Below are 14,501 nucleotides of genomic sequence, written 5' to 3' on the forward strand. Positions count from 1 at the left end.
GTTTATTTGTGTACTACAAAAGCTCCGATCCCAGAGGTGAAGAACCAGGACCAGCACCTCGGGCCGCCAGGGCAATGGTTGCCTAACACAGTCCTCAGCCAGGCCTGTTTGAAAGGAATCTGCAGGCGGGGGGGGGGGGCGTTAAGCTGAGAGCCCTCTGGGGATGCTGAAGGTGGAAAATCCAGGAAACCAGGTCTGGCTAAGGATTTCCTTTATCTGGCTACCTGAGGTCTCGGTGAACCGTCTGGGGAACAGCTAAAGAGATGCCAGCAGGCTGGAGTGGGTCTCTCACTAAACAAATACATACATATATATATATATATATATACATCTCTTACCAGCAGCAGGGCTTGTGTTGCCCTGCAAGTTCCTCCTGCAATTCAGCACCTGTCATGCAAGCATCGCCGCCTTTCTTCCCTCCTGGACAGCTCTCTCTGCCTCTGAGCTGACGGATTATTGACTCCACCGCTCGTGGTTCTGATTTTAACTGCTTCCAAAAAAAAACACCCCACAGAGACCGGGGATGGAGCAGCACACAGACGCTGGGCAACGGCTCTAAAGTTATGAAAGAGACCTGCTTCCCTTTTTATATTTTTGGAGTAGAAAGGAAAAGCGAACAACTGCAAAAAAAAAAAAAAAAAAAGACAGCGTTTCCCATTAAGGAGATTTGATTGACTTGGCTAATATAAAGCACCAAACAGTTTGTTTTTTTATGCCTGTTGCTTCATAAGAACATAAGAACCTGCCATACTGGGTCAGACCAAGGGTCCATCAAGCCCAGCATCCTGTTTCCAACAGAGGCCAATCCAGGCCATAAGAACCTGGCAAGTTCCCAAAAACTAAGTCTATTCCATGGAACCATTGCTAATGGCAGTGGCTATTCTCTAAGTGAACTTAATAGCAGGTAATGGACTTCTCCTCCAAGAACTTATCCTTTTTTAAACCCAGCTACACTAACTGCACTAACCACATCCTCTGGCAACAATCAAGTGCTACTGAAGCGCTGGTCTTCCTCCTGGCATTTGGTTTATGAAACAATAATGTGAAATTGGGGGCCCTGGAAATCCGTATTGGGGGTCATTTTCAAAGGGGTTTATGTGGGTTCTTACCCACGGAAAAAAAACCACCCCAAAGCACCCCCTTTGAAAATTGCCTCCTCCCCACGCAGGGAACATTGCACGTGCTGTCCACAGGGAACAGTGGCGGTGCTGGGCGGGAGTAGCCTGCATGTACCCCCGCATGCTTTGCGGCCTGCAACGTAGGCAGAGAAACGCATCCCCCTGGCACTGCCCGCCATGGAATTTTCACTTTCAAAATTGGCCTCCCCACGATAGAAAAATCTGGGGTTTCTTTGGTGCGGCAGGTCTCCTACTCCACTGCGCTTCATGCCCGATTGCAAAATGGCTTCCCCTGAGACTACGACGTCATGGGCCTTCGTTCCCCTCTCCCCCATTCGGTTCAACACGTCCCGGGCTAGCTCAGACTACAGTTCTGGTGAGGAGGCAGTGACAAGAAACGCCAAGGGCGGAAGAGGGTCTGCAGTGTTGCGGAGCAGCAGGAGATGGAAACGGGCCTTGCGTGCTCTTTATTTGCCATCAAGTCCTAGGTTTTTCTGCTTAGAAATCCAAGGGAGCAGTACATGGAGGGAAGGGGGAAAAATAATAATACGATGGAAGGCATGGAAGAACAAATTCAAACACAATTAACAAGTAATAAATGTCAAATACATAAAATACTAAAAACATTAAACTTCCAGAACATAAGATAATAAGTATTTAAAATGAAAAAACAAAAACAAAAAACTCCAGGGAAAACCAGCTGACAGTAGTAATCAATAAATTTACAGCAGTAAAAATGTAAAACTCAATAAATAAAATTAAAAACAATTACCATAAGTCTGGGAAAATGACCCCATCTTTAAGAAAAGGCAAGACATGATATAACCCAAGATAAGAGGGAGCGAGCTCCAGCTGCTGGGTATTGCACCAGAAAATGTCCTTCCTCCAGTTCTTGGAGGTTTCGCTTCTGTACATGAAGGGAAGGGAGCATCGAAAGTGCCTCATCAGCTGAGCTAGGAGGGCGCAAGGGAAGTTTCTTATCTAGTGAAACAGATGTGCACCGACCAGGAGAGCGACCTCGGTGCAGTTCTGCTGATGAACTCAAACTGAAACTAGAGGGAGGAGCACGAACTCGCAGACAAAAGAGAAGGTGGCAATGTCTCCATACGGGTCACTGGAGAGACCTTGACTGTAATATCAGACCTCCAAAAGGAGAGAGAGAGACCAGAAGTGGTCCAGAGAGAAGCAACCGATATGGTGTGGGGTCTGCACCAAAAGCCAGATGAGATGAGGCTGGAGGCCCACCCTGGGTGAGAAACAGGGTGGGGAGAAATATAGAGGCTGTTAGGGTCCTCACCCATTGGAGACCATGGCTGGGACTCCTCGCTTGGATGGGCAGGAAGCCTGCGCCGACCTCTTCTGCTGCCTCTCCTCAGCGGAGGCTCTTGCGGTGATCCCACGCCACCGACACACTGCACTCAGCCTGACTCCCTAGGCGTGCGCCACGTCACCAGATTTAAAGGCCCAGCATCGGGAAAAGCCTTCTCGGTGCACTGAGATGATGTCAGACACCCCTTGTCTCCATGCCTGCCTCCCTGCTCCTCACCCTCCTGATTCTGACTTCTGCCTGGTAATCTGACTCTGAGTGACCTCTGCCTGCTTGACTTCCATCTGGTAATCTGACTCTGAGTGACCTCCGCCTGCCTGACCTCCACCTAGTAATCTGACTCTGAGTGACTTCTGCCTGCCTGACCTCCACCTAGTAATCTGACTCTGAGTGACCTCCGCCTGCCTGACCTCTGCCTGGTAATCTTATCCTGAGTGACCTCCGCCTGTCCTGACCTCCTGCCTGCTTCTCCGTCTTCACCCTGCCTGCTGCCCATCCTGACCTCTGGCCTGTTCCTGGTTCCGCCTGTCCGTCGCCCACCTCCATTTCTGCCTGCCCGACGCCGCTTCAGCCTCTTCCTCAGGTTCCACGCCTTGCGAGACCTACAACTAAGTCCTACTGGCCCCAGTACCCAAGGGCTCAACCTGCGGGGAACGAGGGCTGGTATAGGTGAAGTTCCTGTGGGGTCATCTCTGCCTGTTCCGCCTCCCGAAGACGAGAACCACCAGGGGCCCTCTCCTGGGAGTAACTTCAACCTCGTCTCGGCTCAAGGGTCCACCTTCCTTACAGAGGCATTGAAAGTCCTGACAGGTGTTAATAATGCACAGGAAACTAACATTTTTAAGCTGCAGAACTAAAGATCATGATATGAAGCACCAAGGTGCAGACTCAGAACATCATCATGAACTATTTTTTCATGAAAAGAGTGGCAGATGCCTGAAAGGCCCTCTTAGAACGAGTGGTGACAGTTAAAATAGTAAGAGGCTTGAAAAAGCTATGGGATTGTGGCACCCCTACGGGTGCCACAATCCCATAGTTCATATGTTAAGTTCATATGTTAAGTTCATATGTTAAGTTCTTAAGTGTACATGCATCCTTAACATCCTGATGCATATCTACTCTTAACATGGATAATCTTCATCCAGTTCTTTTACAAAGTTGTATCCCTGCTCGTTGACTCTCTCTATCCTTGTTCCTAGTTCATTGTAATATCGTTAACTCTCTCTATCCTCGTTCATTGTAATTTCCTTTCTCAGTTAATTGTGAACCGACATGATGTGTCCTACGAATGCCGGTATATAAAAATTGTTAAATAAATAAAAAAAAAATAAAATGTCACTAAGTCCCTGCATAGAACTTTGATATCGTGAGCCTTCCATCCCTTCTCAGCCCCTCCCAACCGGAGGGCTGTGGATTGGTTGCCTGCTCCTATTTAATCCAGCCGTTTCGGGCTCCTTGGAGTCAGTTTTGATTTTGATTCTGAGCAGTGAGGATGTCGTTTTTTCACTCTGGTGAGGTCTCCCTACCTCATCAGGGACCTTATATATACCCTGCCAGAGGGACCTTATATACACCCTGCCAGAGGGTTGCCATGTATTTAAATTGCATGTATTTGCAGTGAGAGAGATTTTTGCCTGATTCCCTTTGGGGCGAAAGCGCTCTCAACCTAGAGACCTGAAGACCTGTAAGCCACTCTACCTAGATGGGGCAAGCACCAGTGACCGATCTTCTGAGTGAGATTTTTGATGGCCAAGATGTATCCTGACTTTTTTCAGAAGGCTTAAACCCTGCGGCCCTTTGCCTTTAATTTGGTCTACAGTTAACTCTTATTTTATTTTTTATTTTTCCATTTTACAGCGTTTTATCTCATTTTTAGTTTATTTATTTTTTATTTTATAACAGTTTGTTTAGCCCACACAAGTTTCATTGAACCTAATCTGATATCTTATGTTATTTTATTTATGTTACGTTAATTTATGTCATCTTATGTTATTTTATTTACTACCCGATATGTTTTATTATTTGCTATATGCCTGTTTGTTTTATTATATTTGACATCTCATTTTATTTTATCATTCAGTATGTTTTATTATTTCGTTTACGTTTGTTCTTCTTATCATTTTATGTATGTAAACTTTTTGTTCTCCGCCAAAGCCTTTCTGTGTTAGGCGGGCTATAAATCCAAATGTAAATGTAAGGCTTCTCGTCCCCCGAACATAAAGGACAAGGGCTGAAGACCTGGCGAGCCATAATCGACGCCCTAGATGGGGCAAGCACCAGTAAAGCAGCAGCAGCCACCGAGGGATGTTTCAGAAAGCAAGCACTCGGGTATTGTTTTGTGGGGAGGTTTTTGGCTCACCCTCTCCACGGGGATCCCAGGGCCGGCACAGCCTGAGAAGTCACCGGTACCAACATCAGGAAAAGATTCTGGGAGGTCCCACTCAGACCAGGGCAGGCCGGGCCATCTGCAACCATCTGGACTCGGGTGGCATTTTTCTGTATTTTGAGCGGGGCCCCTCCCACAGGATTCCCGTTTGTCCCGCTGGAAAAGCATCTGTGCCTTCTAAAATCACCACGGGAAGCTTTACCCAGATCCCTGAGCTAAAAGGACGCCCACCCAGAAGAGAAACACCTCTGTACCTCAGCCAGCTGTAAATTCATCTTTATTGGAATGGATTTTGATTTTATTATTACAGATTCAGTAAACACCTGCCTGGTTTCTCCCAGCATCTCACACCCTGGGGTGCAGCAGCTAACACCATGCAGAGAGAGAGAGCGAGAGTCACACTGAAGGTAAGAGACAACGTCTGAGCTCCCCTCTCCCCCGGGGAGAAAGCGGGATGTGTATGGGGAGCAGTACTAGCCGGAGCAGCCCCTGAAGAGTATAAATAAGCTGCCGAGGGTTACAGGATAAACACAGAAAAGCGGCGAGCGGACAGGTTATCCGCTAATGTTAGCCTGCTACGCTTTCAGACCGCGTGGCCTCTATACGTTCTCACACCTCGAGGCAGATTGCGAAGGCTTTTCCATCACGGGGCCATTTGTTAATTTAATTTAACGCAATTTTAAACTTGCATTCTGCCTTTTGAGACTGGCAACCTGTTCAAGGCAGATCACGTTACATAATCGTAAAAAAACAAACAAACCCAAAACCCCCAGTTACTAGTGCCGTGGCACGGTGGCAGCATCCACGAGGCCCACCTCACAGCAACTTGCAAAGCCAGCAAGCCTCCTCCAGTGATCTCCTGCATGGATAACGCAGCCCCGAGCTCCTACAACCAAACTAAACCCCACACCGACCCCGAAGGCCTGACCCCGGACCAAGCTCCCCCGCCTTTTCCACTTCCCTCCCAAGAAAGCGGACCCAGTCCCATTGAATCACAGAACTAGGAGAGATACTGAGTGTTTTATTTTCTGTTTGACTTCCTGAATTGTAGAGGTTCCTGAAGAACAGTGTGGCTATGGGAGGAGGGAGTTTGTGTGTGTGTCTGTGTGTGTGTCTGTGTGTGTCTGTGTGTGTGTGTGTGTGTATGTGTGTCTGTGTCTGTGTGTGTCTGTGTGTGTGTGTGTGTGTGTCTGTGTGTGTGTATGTGTATGTGTGTGTGTATGTGTGTCTGTGTCTGTGTGTGTGTATGTGTGTGTGTGTATGTCTGTGTGTATGTGTGTGTGTGTGTGTGTCTGTGTGTCTGTGTCTGTGTGTGTGTATGTGTCTGTGTCTGTGTGTGTATATGTGTGTGTGTCTGTGTGTGTGTATGTGTGTGTCTGTGTGTCTGTGTGTGTGTGTGTGTGTGTGTCTGTGTGTCTGTGTCTGTATGTGTGTGTGTCTGTGTGTGTGTGTCTGTGTGTGTGTGGGTGTGGGTGTGGGTGTCCGGGTTTGCACTTTGATTGGGCACTTTGCCTTCACAGCGTGGAAGGGAATAATGGGCAGACTGCATGGGCCACCTGGCCTTTTCTACCCTCATCTATCACAGAATCAAGTTCTGAACAAACATGCATTTTTTTGTACTTTATACACCCGAGTTGCTGCTTGGTGAGCGCAGGCTGGGGATTGTTTTGCGTTTTTGTTTTTTTTTGCTTTGTTTCATCATTTGCTCGGTGCCTCTATGTGAGGCCTTCCCCCTTCTGCTGACTGCTGTGCACAAGTTTCAGAGAAGTCCATCTGTGCTCAGGCCCCCCTCCCCCGCTCCGGAGGGACCGCCGCTTGCAACCTTGACGAGTTCATCTCGTGGACACCTCGTGCTTCGCTGGATCTGCCGTACACATAATGCCAGTGCTGCCACGTGAGCGCCACGTCGCCAGGTGCAAGCCAGTCCTTTGACCCCCCCATCGCGCCTCTGGCTTTGTAGTCCTGCTTTCCTTACCAAAACCGTAACTATGAGTGCCTAAGATGCAAGGGGCCTGAACCCAGGAACCACTGGAGCCTTTGGGGAGCTCTCTCTGGACGCCCACTTTGCACGTGGATCCTTTCCAGGTGCGGGCTTCACTGTTCATAGCAGTGGGTTAGCAGCCACCCAATCTGCCCATTTATAACCACCAACGGTTTCACAATGCTCCCACGCCCAGCTACGGTGAATCCGAGTGGGGGGAAAAAGTAGCCCGGCGGTGATCCCAATGGACTGAAAACCCGAGAAACCAGGATTCAGATCCCAGGTCCCCCACTGACACTCCTCGTTACCGTTATCGCTTCTTGCCTGAGGTACCCACCTAAGATTGTAAGCTCTTTGAGGCAGGGACTCGATATACCTCTGTTTATTTACAAATATTTATATGCCGTCCCTCCTGGGGAGATCAGGGCAGTTTACAGATTTAAAAACATATCTAAAATGTGAACAACAATACATAAAACAAACGATCAGATACACCAGTACTTCTCTGGGTCAGCCAGGTGGCATATATGATTATTTAATATCAAAGGCCACTGTAAAACGCCACGTTTTTAAGGCTTTCCTTAAGGACCTGGTGTCAGTTGTTTTTAGAAATTCAAGCACTGGGTTCCACGGTCTGGGGTCACGAACGTCACCAGGATGGGCCCGGTGTACCGAGGGCGTCTCTAGCAGCTGCTTATTCGCGGATCCCGGCGTTCCTTGTGGGGCATGAAAGCCTAGCGTTGCCCCCAGCGAGCATCGCGTGGAAGCAGGGTTCATATTTCGTGGTGTTATAGGAAAGTGAATCGGATGCCAGCCGGGGAGTTCTGAGCCAGCTGAAGTGGTGTTAATGGCCCTGGGAGTCCCGGGGGTGGGCGGGTACGGGAGTGCGGTAATCTGTGAGGAACGCCAGGGAGAGGTTTTAAATGCCCTAAGGGTTCGGAGCTTAGGGTGCCCGGCCTTAATCACTGCCTCGATGTGCCCGGGCATTGTTAGTCTGTCACCAGGAATTACTCCCAGGTCACTTACGTACTTAGCAATGGTTATTTCATCAGGGGCCAAATTTAAATGCAGGCGACGGCTCGGTGACTGTCATTCTCTTCAGGACAGGTTATCTCTGTTTTATTGAGATTTTAGTGAAGGTCTGTTACACTTGGTTGGATGGATGTATGTATGTATGTATTTATTTATTTATTTATTTTCAGCTGCGATTTGCTTCAAGCGAATCTTGTCTTGAAGGAGGTGAGAAAATAATCTAAATAAATGAAGCTAATATTTTTATCCGGCTGCTGAAGCCAAGGAAGGGAGAGAAGAATCTGAGCCGAGCAAGGTCACCAAAAGTCAGCGCCTTGGAAAAAAAACCAAAAAAACGAGGGCTCGAAATCCAAGAACGCACGTCAGGGTGGTGGAGAAGCGCGGCGCAGGGCGGGGGGGGGGGTCACACTGTCCTCGCAGGGTACTGTTGCCTCGTGCCCGAGGCCTGTACGAGGGACCTGGTTTACAGCTGCACTGCTGGGAGGGAGCGCTTTCAGACCGGCTCGGGGGGGTACAAGCTAAAGCAGGTGAAGGCTCATTAACCTGACCGCGTGAGAGCCCTTACATCGGTGCGAGATTCTGGCAGCGCCTGTGGCACGTCACCCGCTGCCTGCCCCTGCTCGTCACTTCTCAGAACACCAAATGCAATTATATGCAGTGCAGCATGACTCTTTCCTGCCAGTTCAAATAATAAACCCGGAGGAAGAGCAAATAGCAGCCTGATGCAATGACAGCTTCCTCCTTGCTCACCCCTCTCCCATGCCCTCAGCAACCTGTACTAAGAGGGATCATTATTCGCCCTGCTCGGCACTCACCGCACAAGTAGATCTGTCTAACGAAGAACTCAAGGTCATTTTATTTCTCCCTTTTTCTTATTCCCTCATACTGGCCACTTCTATATGAAGCACTCGCTTCAGCACCTCTAGTTCTGAGTGCTTACGAAGAAGCCGAGTACAATAATCTACCATGGGGGGAAGGGCCTGTATGGAAACTGTCAAGCATTCTGTGGTTGGTCCAGCTACCTTAGTAAAATTATTTATGGATTATCCTTCTTAATTTACTTATTTATTTTTTTACCAGCTAGAGCAGATCTCCCTTTGGCACAGATGGCTATAGGAAAGGTGTCTCCTGCAGAGCAGAGTCGCTTGCCTGTAACGGGTGTTCTCCGAGAACAGCGGGATGTCAGTCCTCACCTATGGGCGACACCATCCAATGGAGCCCGGCACGGAAAACCTACATCAGACACTCCCCCCCCCCCCCGAACCTTGACTGAGCCCCACCAAGCACGCCTAGGCATGCACCATGCCACGCACCTACGCGGGATCTCTCCCCCTAATTACATAGCATAAGAAAAAAAAAGGCCTGTGATGGAGACCCAAGAACACAGGGAGGCGGGCAGGTCTCATCAGGATCGACATCCTGCCGTCCTCGGAGAGCACCTCTGCTTCCTCCGAGGACAAGCAGGATGGCAGTCCTCACGCACGGGTGAATCCCTAACTACAGGCGGTCCCCCAACGAGAAACGGGCCCAACAAGAACAATATTTTAGTTGGCAACAGGTCTTTCTTATATTGTGTATACCGTAAACAAAAGCAACGGGACCTAGAGGGGAACAGTGTTGAACTCTTCGCCTCAGACAAGTTCCGGGCAACAGCTTGGTCAAACCCGCTGTCGCGTTGGCCATCCCTGCCCCAACTGCAGCGCAGTGTGAATGAGTGGGACGGAAACTCCACGTTGCAGCCTTGCAGGTCTCCTCCAATAATGCTGGAAGACGGCTTGGGCATTGTTTAGAAAAGTGGGCAATAAATCCAGAGCTGATTATCACTGCACTTCTGCCATGTCCCTTTAACCAGATCTGGCAACTAACCCCAGGCCCTCTGGATTAAATTCAGCAGGTCACTGGTCATCTAATTCCCAATTTAAGCACTGTGGGCTCTGTTGCCCAGGTTTAGCTAATTCAGAAGCACTGGCTACACAGCCCAAAAGGCCTGGAAAATGCAGAAGGCTGCGGTGGGGGGGGGGGGGGGGATATGACAAAATCTGCTGCGTTCGAAGCTTTCTTGCGCTTTCATTTTTCTGGAGGCCCCCTTCACCCGATATTAAGATGTTCTCCCTAAAGAACTCGGCCGTTTGGGCGAGAGCCGCGCCGGTGTCCGTGGCTGCTTGGATTATTGTGGGACCCTGTGGCTGGACACGAGATGAGGGCGCTGGGTGTGAACTCTAAAAGGGAATCTTGCATGCTCGGCCACCCAGGAGGGAAAGGAGCACAAAGATGGAAAATGACAAGGACCCTTTTGGTTAAGGCGCGACGTCTTACAGAGAGGTCAGGCCCCTTCGGCTGGCGGCCGGGATAGAGCCTTGGCAGTGCGGACAGGAAGAACCGCGCAGACTGGTGGTGGGTGGGTGGGGAGTGGGGAGGGTCTGTTGGCTTTCTTTCTGCTAGCGAATGCCCTACCTGACGGGATACGCCGAGCATTCGTGTTCCGTGGACGACTGTCACCGTTGTCGCACGTGGCCTTCAACGAATTTCTTTCAGTGATTCCGATCTCCTTCCGTGTCTTCATTCTTAAAAAAAAAAAAGAAAAATACATTCTTAGCATTCTCTGCTTTTATTATATTTCTTATTTAGTTGCATTAAGTGAGGCTGGTACTGGAGAAACCTGGCTTTGTTGCCTTTGATCGGCCCAAGATCAGAATTACCCAGAGATGAGCTGCATCGCTTGGATGGACTCCGGTGGGGGTGGCCCAGAACACGCGTGCTATTCAGGACCCACACCACTAGGTGGCGCACAGTATCTGTCTATGGCAGCCCCAGAAGGCTCCCCAGCCTTATCCCGCTGCAGCAATGGAATCCCTGCCAAAGGCTGCAATCTGAGATCAGGGACTGAGCAGTTATCTGCCATATAGTTTTAATGCTTTCCACTCAGGGTGCTGCCAGCTGTGTGGAGGTGCCCTTACAGCAGCCATGTCCATTCTTGCATTAGGAGACGACCAGGGGCTACAAACACTGGAGATGGGAGGGCAATCGTACACCTGGACACTTAGCCCACCCAAAATCTGGGTACATTTAGTTGTTAGCAATGGACAGCAATTATTTTATTTTGGACATGATGGATCAAAAGTATAACAAGGACCCCTGCCTCTCTCCCCTATTCCTCTATAGAAAGAGGCTGGATCTAGTGCTCCGGTCTAGTGCTGGATCTGGTGCTCTGAGCTCGGCACTAGGGATTAGGAGCCCCTCTCTTTGCTGCCGCCTCTGTGACCCTGGGCCAGTCCCTTTATCCCACGCGGCCCCAGTTTGCCCGCAGTAATAAGAACAAGTGTCGTGCATACACAGTGACATAGAAACGAGCGCAGATAAAGATCAAAACAATCCACCCGGCCTGCCCGGAGCAGGCTCACCCAGGTTAGATAGATGCACCTCTAAAATCCCTTATACGGCCCTACGAGGACTCCCACTCCTTCCTGCCTTGTGCCTGTCTTCGCCAGCCTTCTTCCAGCACTGTCCTCCACGCCCGTCCCAATTTGCCACAGTGATGGCCCCCACCAACTGCACTAGAAGGCCATTTCAGGCCTTGCCATCTTCAAGCACTCGGGCCTCCATCTACATCTTATTATCAAGTTTTGGGATAACCCCTACAGCCACCAAGGTCAGTCAGTGGTAAAAAAAACAACAAACAAACCCCAAGATCCAGCGTCTCCCATGCCGACTGAAGTGAAGGTGTGAGGCACGCTCCCCTCCACACAAATCACCCCAACCTCCTCGGAAGCCTGAGGCTGTTGTACCCGCTGCCGCTCCAAGCAGATTTAGGCCTGAGGCGAGCATAACTTTGCTGTGTAGGATTGCAGCCACCGCTCCACGCAGGTTATGCCTAGAAGCACAAAGCTTTCTTGTGGACCGAACGGCCACTCTGGGCAGGATACCCCCCACGTGCCTCAGCACATCATCCTCTTGTTCGCAGGGAGCCTCTGAGTTTATCCCACTCTTTTGTTTAGCTTTTTAAAAATTCTTTCATTCTTTTTGTCTCCGGCTCTTCTGGAAGGGCATCCGAGGCATGCGGCACCCTGCTTCCAGGCTGTGCACTACCGCGGTGCAAAGGTATCATCAAAACGCTAGACGTACGCACATTAGGATCTGTGCGCAGCGGCTGTCAAGGGGGAACTACATTCCAAGCAGACTGATTTATTTACTTATTTATTTTATGACCTCTCTATGCTGTTTATCCTGGGAGCTCAAAGGGGAAAATTTGAACTGTAAAAAAATTAACACAAATCATAAAACAAAACCCACAGCACAAGATCCTGCTTCCTTAGGGAACTATAAGAACATGAGGATGTAACAAGACGTACAGGACGCATGGAAGGCTCGAATAATTAAACGCTACACAATGCAGTGACTAAAGCATTGGTTCTCAACCCTGGCGGCGGGGAGAGGGGCTTGACCCATCCGAGATCGGGGTGGGGGTGGGGTGCGAGGCAGCCGGCGCTGCTCTGGGGCTCACACTGCAGGAAGCGACCTGCCGCAGGCCCTCTCGTCCCCTCCCGCCCGGCCGCCGAAGCGCGCAAGAGTCGGGAGCGAGCAAGCGCGAGGCCCACAACTGGATGGGCCTCGCGCTTCCCATCTGCTGCCGTATTCCGTTTCTCCGTTACCTTCTCGTCCGTCTGCTCGAGCACAGAGGAGCTGGAGCTGAGTGTGTGGGGAGGTTAATCTGCTTTCCTCCTCTCCAAGCTGCCTGACCGGGAGGGGACAAATGGGGCCCCTCTGCCAGCTCCTCCACCCTGCCCCCTTAAACAACGAGAGGAGCCATCCTAGCCTGCGTCTCTGCTTCCACTCACCCGCCCAAGGAGAGAGGAGCGGGGCTGTCTGCTTCTGCCCCCACCCCACGCCAGAGCGTGAAGCCACTTGTCCCCACAGTTCTACAGGCCGTGTTCCCTTCTCTGGGTAAGATTCGCCAATGCAATTGTAGAGGCCCCTTGGGATCTCCACCAGATGGGCCTTAGCAGAGAAGAGTCCCATGAACGTGACTGGGACGGGCAGCGAAGGACGTCCGGGAGGCATTTTAAGGGGTAGGAGGAGGGTTAGGTATCCCCAGGGTTAGGTATTCCCCTGTCACTCCACCTCCTGGCTGGTGCGGCTGCCTCAGGATTTGCTTTGCTTTATGTAAGGAGTTTCGGATTTGACCTTCTGGTGTGTTTGCGGATCCCCCTGGCCCTGCCTCTGGGAAGGACCAGGAGGACAGAAGGATTTTCCGTTTCCCACTTCGCACCCAGTAGATGGCCTGAGGAGGCTCTGCTTGGAGTATTTTTCTGGGAGATTTGTTGGCTTTTTGATTCGGGAATGAAGTTTTGCATCCACCCTTTCCTGCCCAGGAGTTGGGGGGGGGGGGTGTGTGGAAGAGAAGGGTTTGGTTTCCTTCCCCCCTGAAAGTTCCCGAGCACCATCTGCAGAGGAAACCTGTGGGAGTTTTTTTTTGGATCATCCGGAGACGCCTGCTGGAGTCTCCGCCCTGGGGGAGGAAAGACGATGGAAGGCGTTGGAGGATCTGAAGTAGACCTGGACCTCAGGGAATTCCACAGCATCCGGGAGACCCTCAGCCCCCTCGGAATGTGCCCAGGCCCTGGCGGGCGAGACGTTCAGGACCCCAATACCAAGGGCAGACAGAGGAGCAGTTTGAAAATAACTTTGGACATGGACGTAACCAGAACGAAGTGTGTTTTGGTGCCAGTTCATTACCTTGGAAGATCTGCGGTGAAGTTTTTGGAACGCCCATCCGGCGTGCCCAGCCTGTTTATTCTGCTATCTGCATTCGCCCAGCTTAAACCTACTCAGACGCCACTCACAGCAAAGAGTCGGCCCCTCCATCCCGGGCCCTGGAGATCTCGTCTCTTCCCGTTGCAGGAGAATCCATGTCCCGGAGCTGCTGGGCTGCACAAGGACTTAACACTGGGACTGATCTGCCTTCCCAGGTAGTAACCAAAGGGCGCATGTGAAGGATGCGGCGGCAGCTATTGGGGAGGGAGGGTCCTCAAAATAATAAAGGTTGTGACGTACTGGGTGACAATCTTACAGCCGCAGTGCAGGGCGACATCACAGATCGTGCATCCGCTCCGAGGGTGCGCTGACTGTTTGCAGGGTGAAAGACTTTCTTGGCACTGGTTTCCAGCTTTGCTTTTCTAGCGCTGCACTTGCTCCCAGTTGGATCTCCTCCACCACCACCAGGCACCACACGAACACGCGTCGCAGTCTGTCCCACGAAGGTTTTGAAACACATGCTAATGTACAATGCTCCCATACTTGGCAACCGTCACCGAATTCAGCTGGTGGGGGCCTCACTAGGGGTCAAGACGTCAAGCACGTGCAAGGTGAGAGGCTGTCTGACGTGACGAAACTTGGCAGAACATTCCAGAGCCTGCAAGAGCCAGGGCGCCCTGCTGCACCCTGTCAGGTCACTGGGGATGGGCATGTCGCCCACAGGTTGTTGTAGTTTCTATTGCTAAGCATTCTGGGGTTTGTAGTGCATTCAGAACTACAAATCCCAGGATGAATGAGGGCAGGCATACAAATACCAGGACAAGATTTCCTGAGAGAACCTCAGGTGTCCTATGCTCAGTGCTCAGCTCAGGGAGCCCGGGGGAGGACTGAGAGAGAATGCTTACT

General features: G+C 50.7%; 1 protein-coding gene across 3 annotated transcripts in view; it reads right to left on the minus strand.

Annotated features, from left to right (window-relative positions):
• Positions 1-14,501, minus strand: part of P2RY6 (pyrimidinergic receptor P2Y6) — a 144,543-nt gene that overhangs the window by 14,976 nt on the left and 115,066 nt on the right. For 2 of the 3 annotated variants that reach the window (XM_029602131.1, XM_029602132.1), the window contains exon 2: positions 10,299-10,408. Coding sequence is in view for 1 of the 3 variants with exons in the window: in XM_029602130.1 (XP_029457990.1) it covers positions 339-394 (56 nt within the window). In the remaining 2 variants the exon portion in view is untranslated. Of the gene's footprint in view, positions 1-338; positions 480-10,298; positions 10,409-14,501 lie in introns of those variants that run through there. The other variant, XM_029602130.1, reaches the window with a different exon arrangement.

The sequence above is a fragment of the Rhinatrema bivittatum genome, chromosome 5, assembly GCF_901001135.1.
Source record: "Rhinatrema bivittatum chromosome 5, aRhiBiv1.1, whole genome shotgun sequence".
NCBI lineage: Eukaryota > Metazoa > Chordata > Amphibia > Gymnophiona > Rhinatrematidae > Rhinatrema > Rhinatrema bivittatum.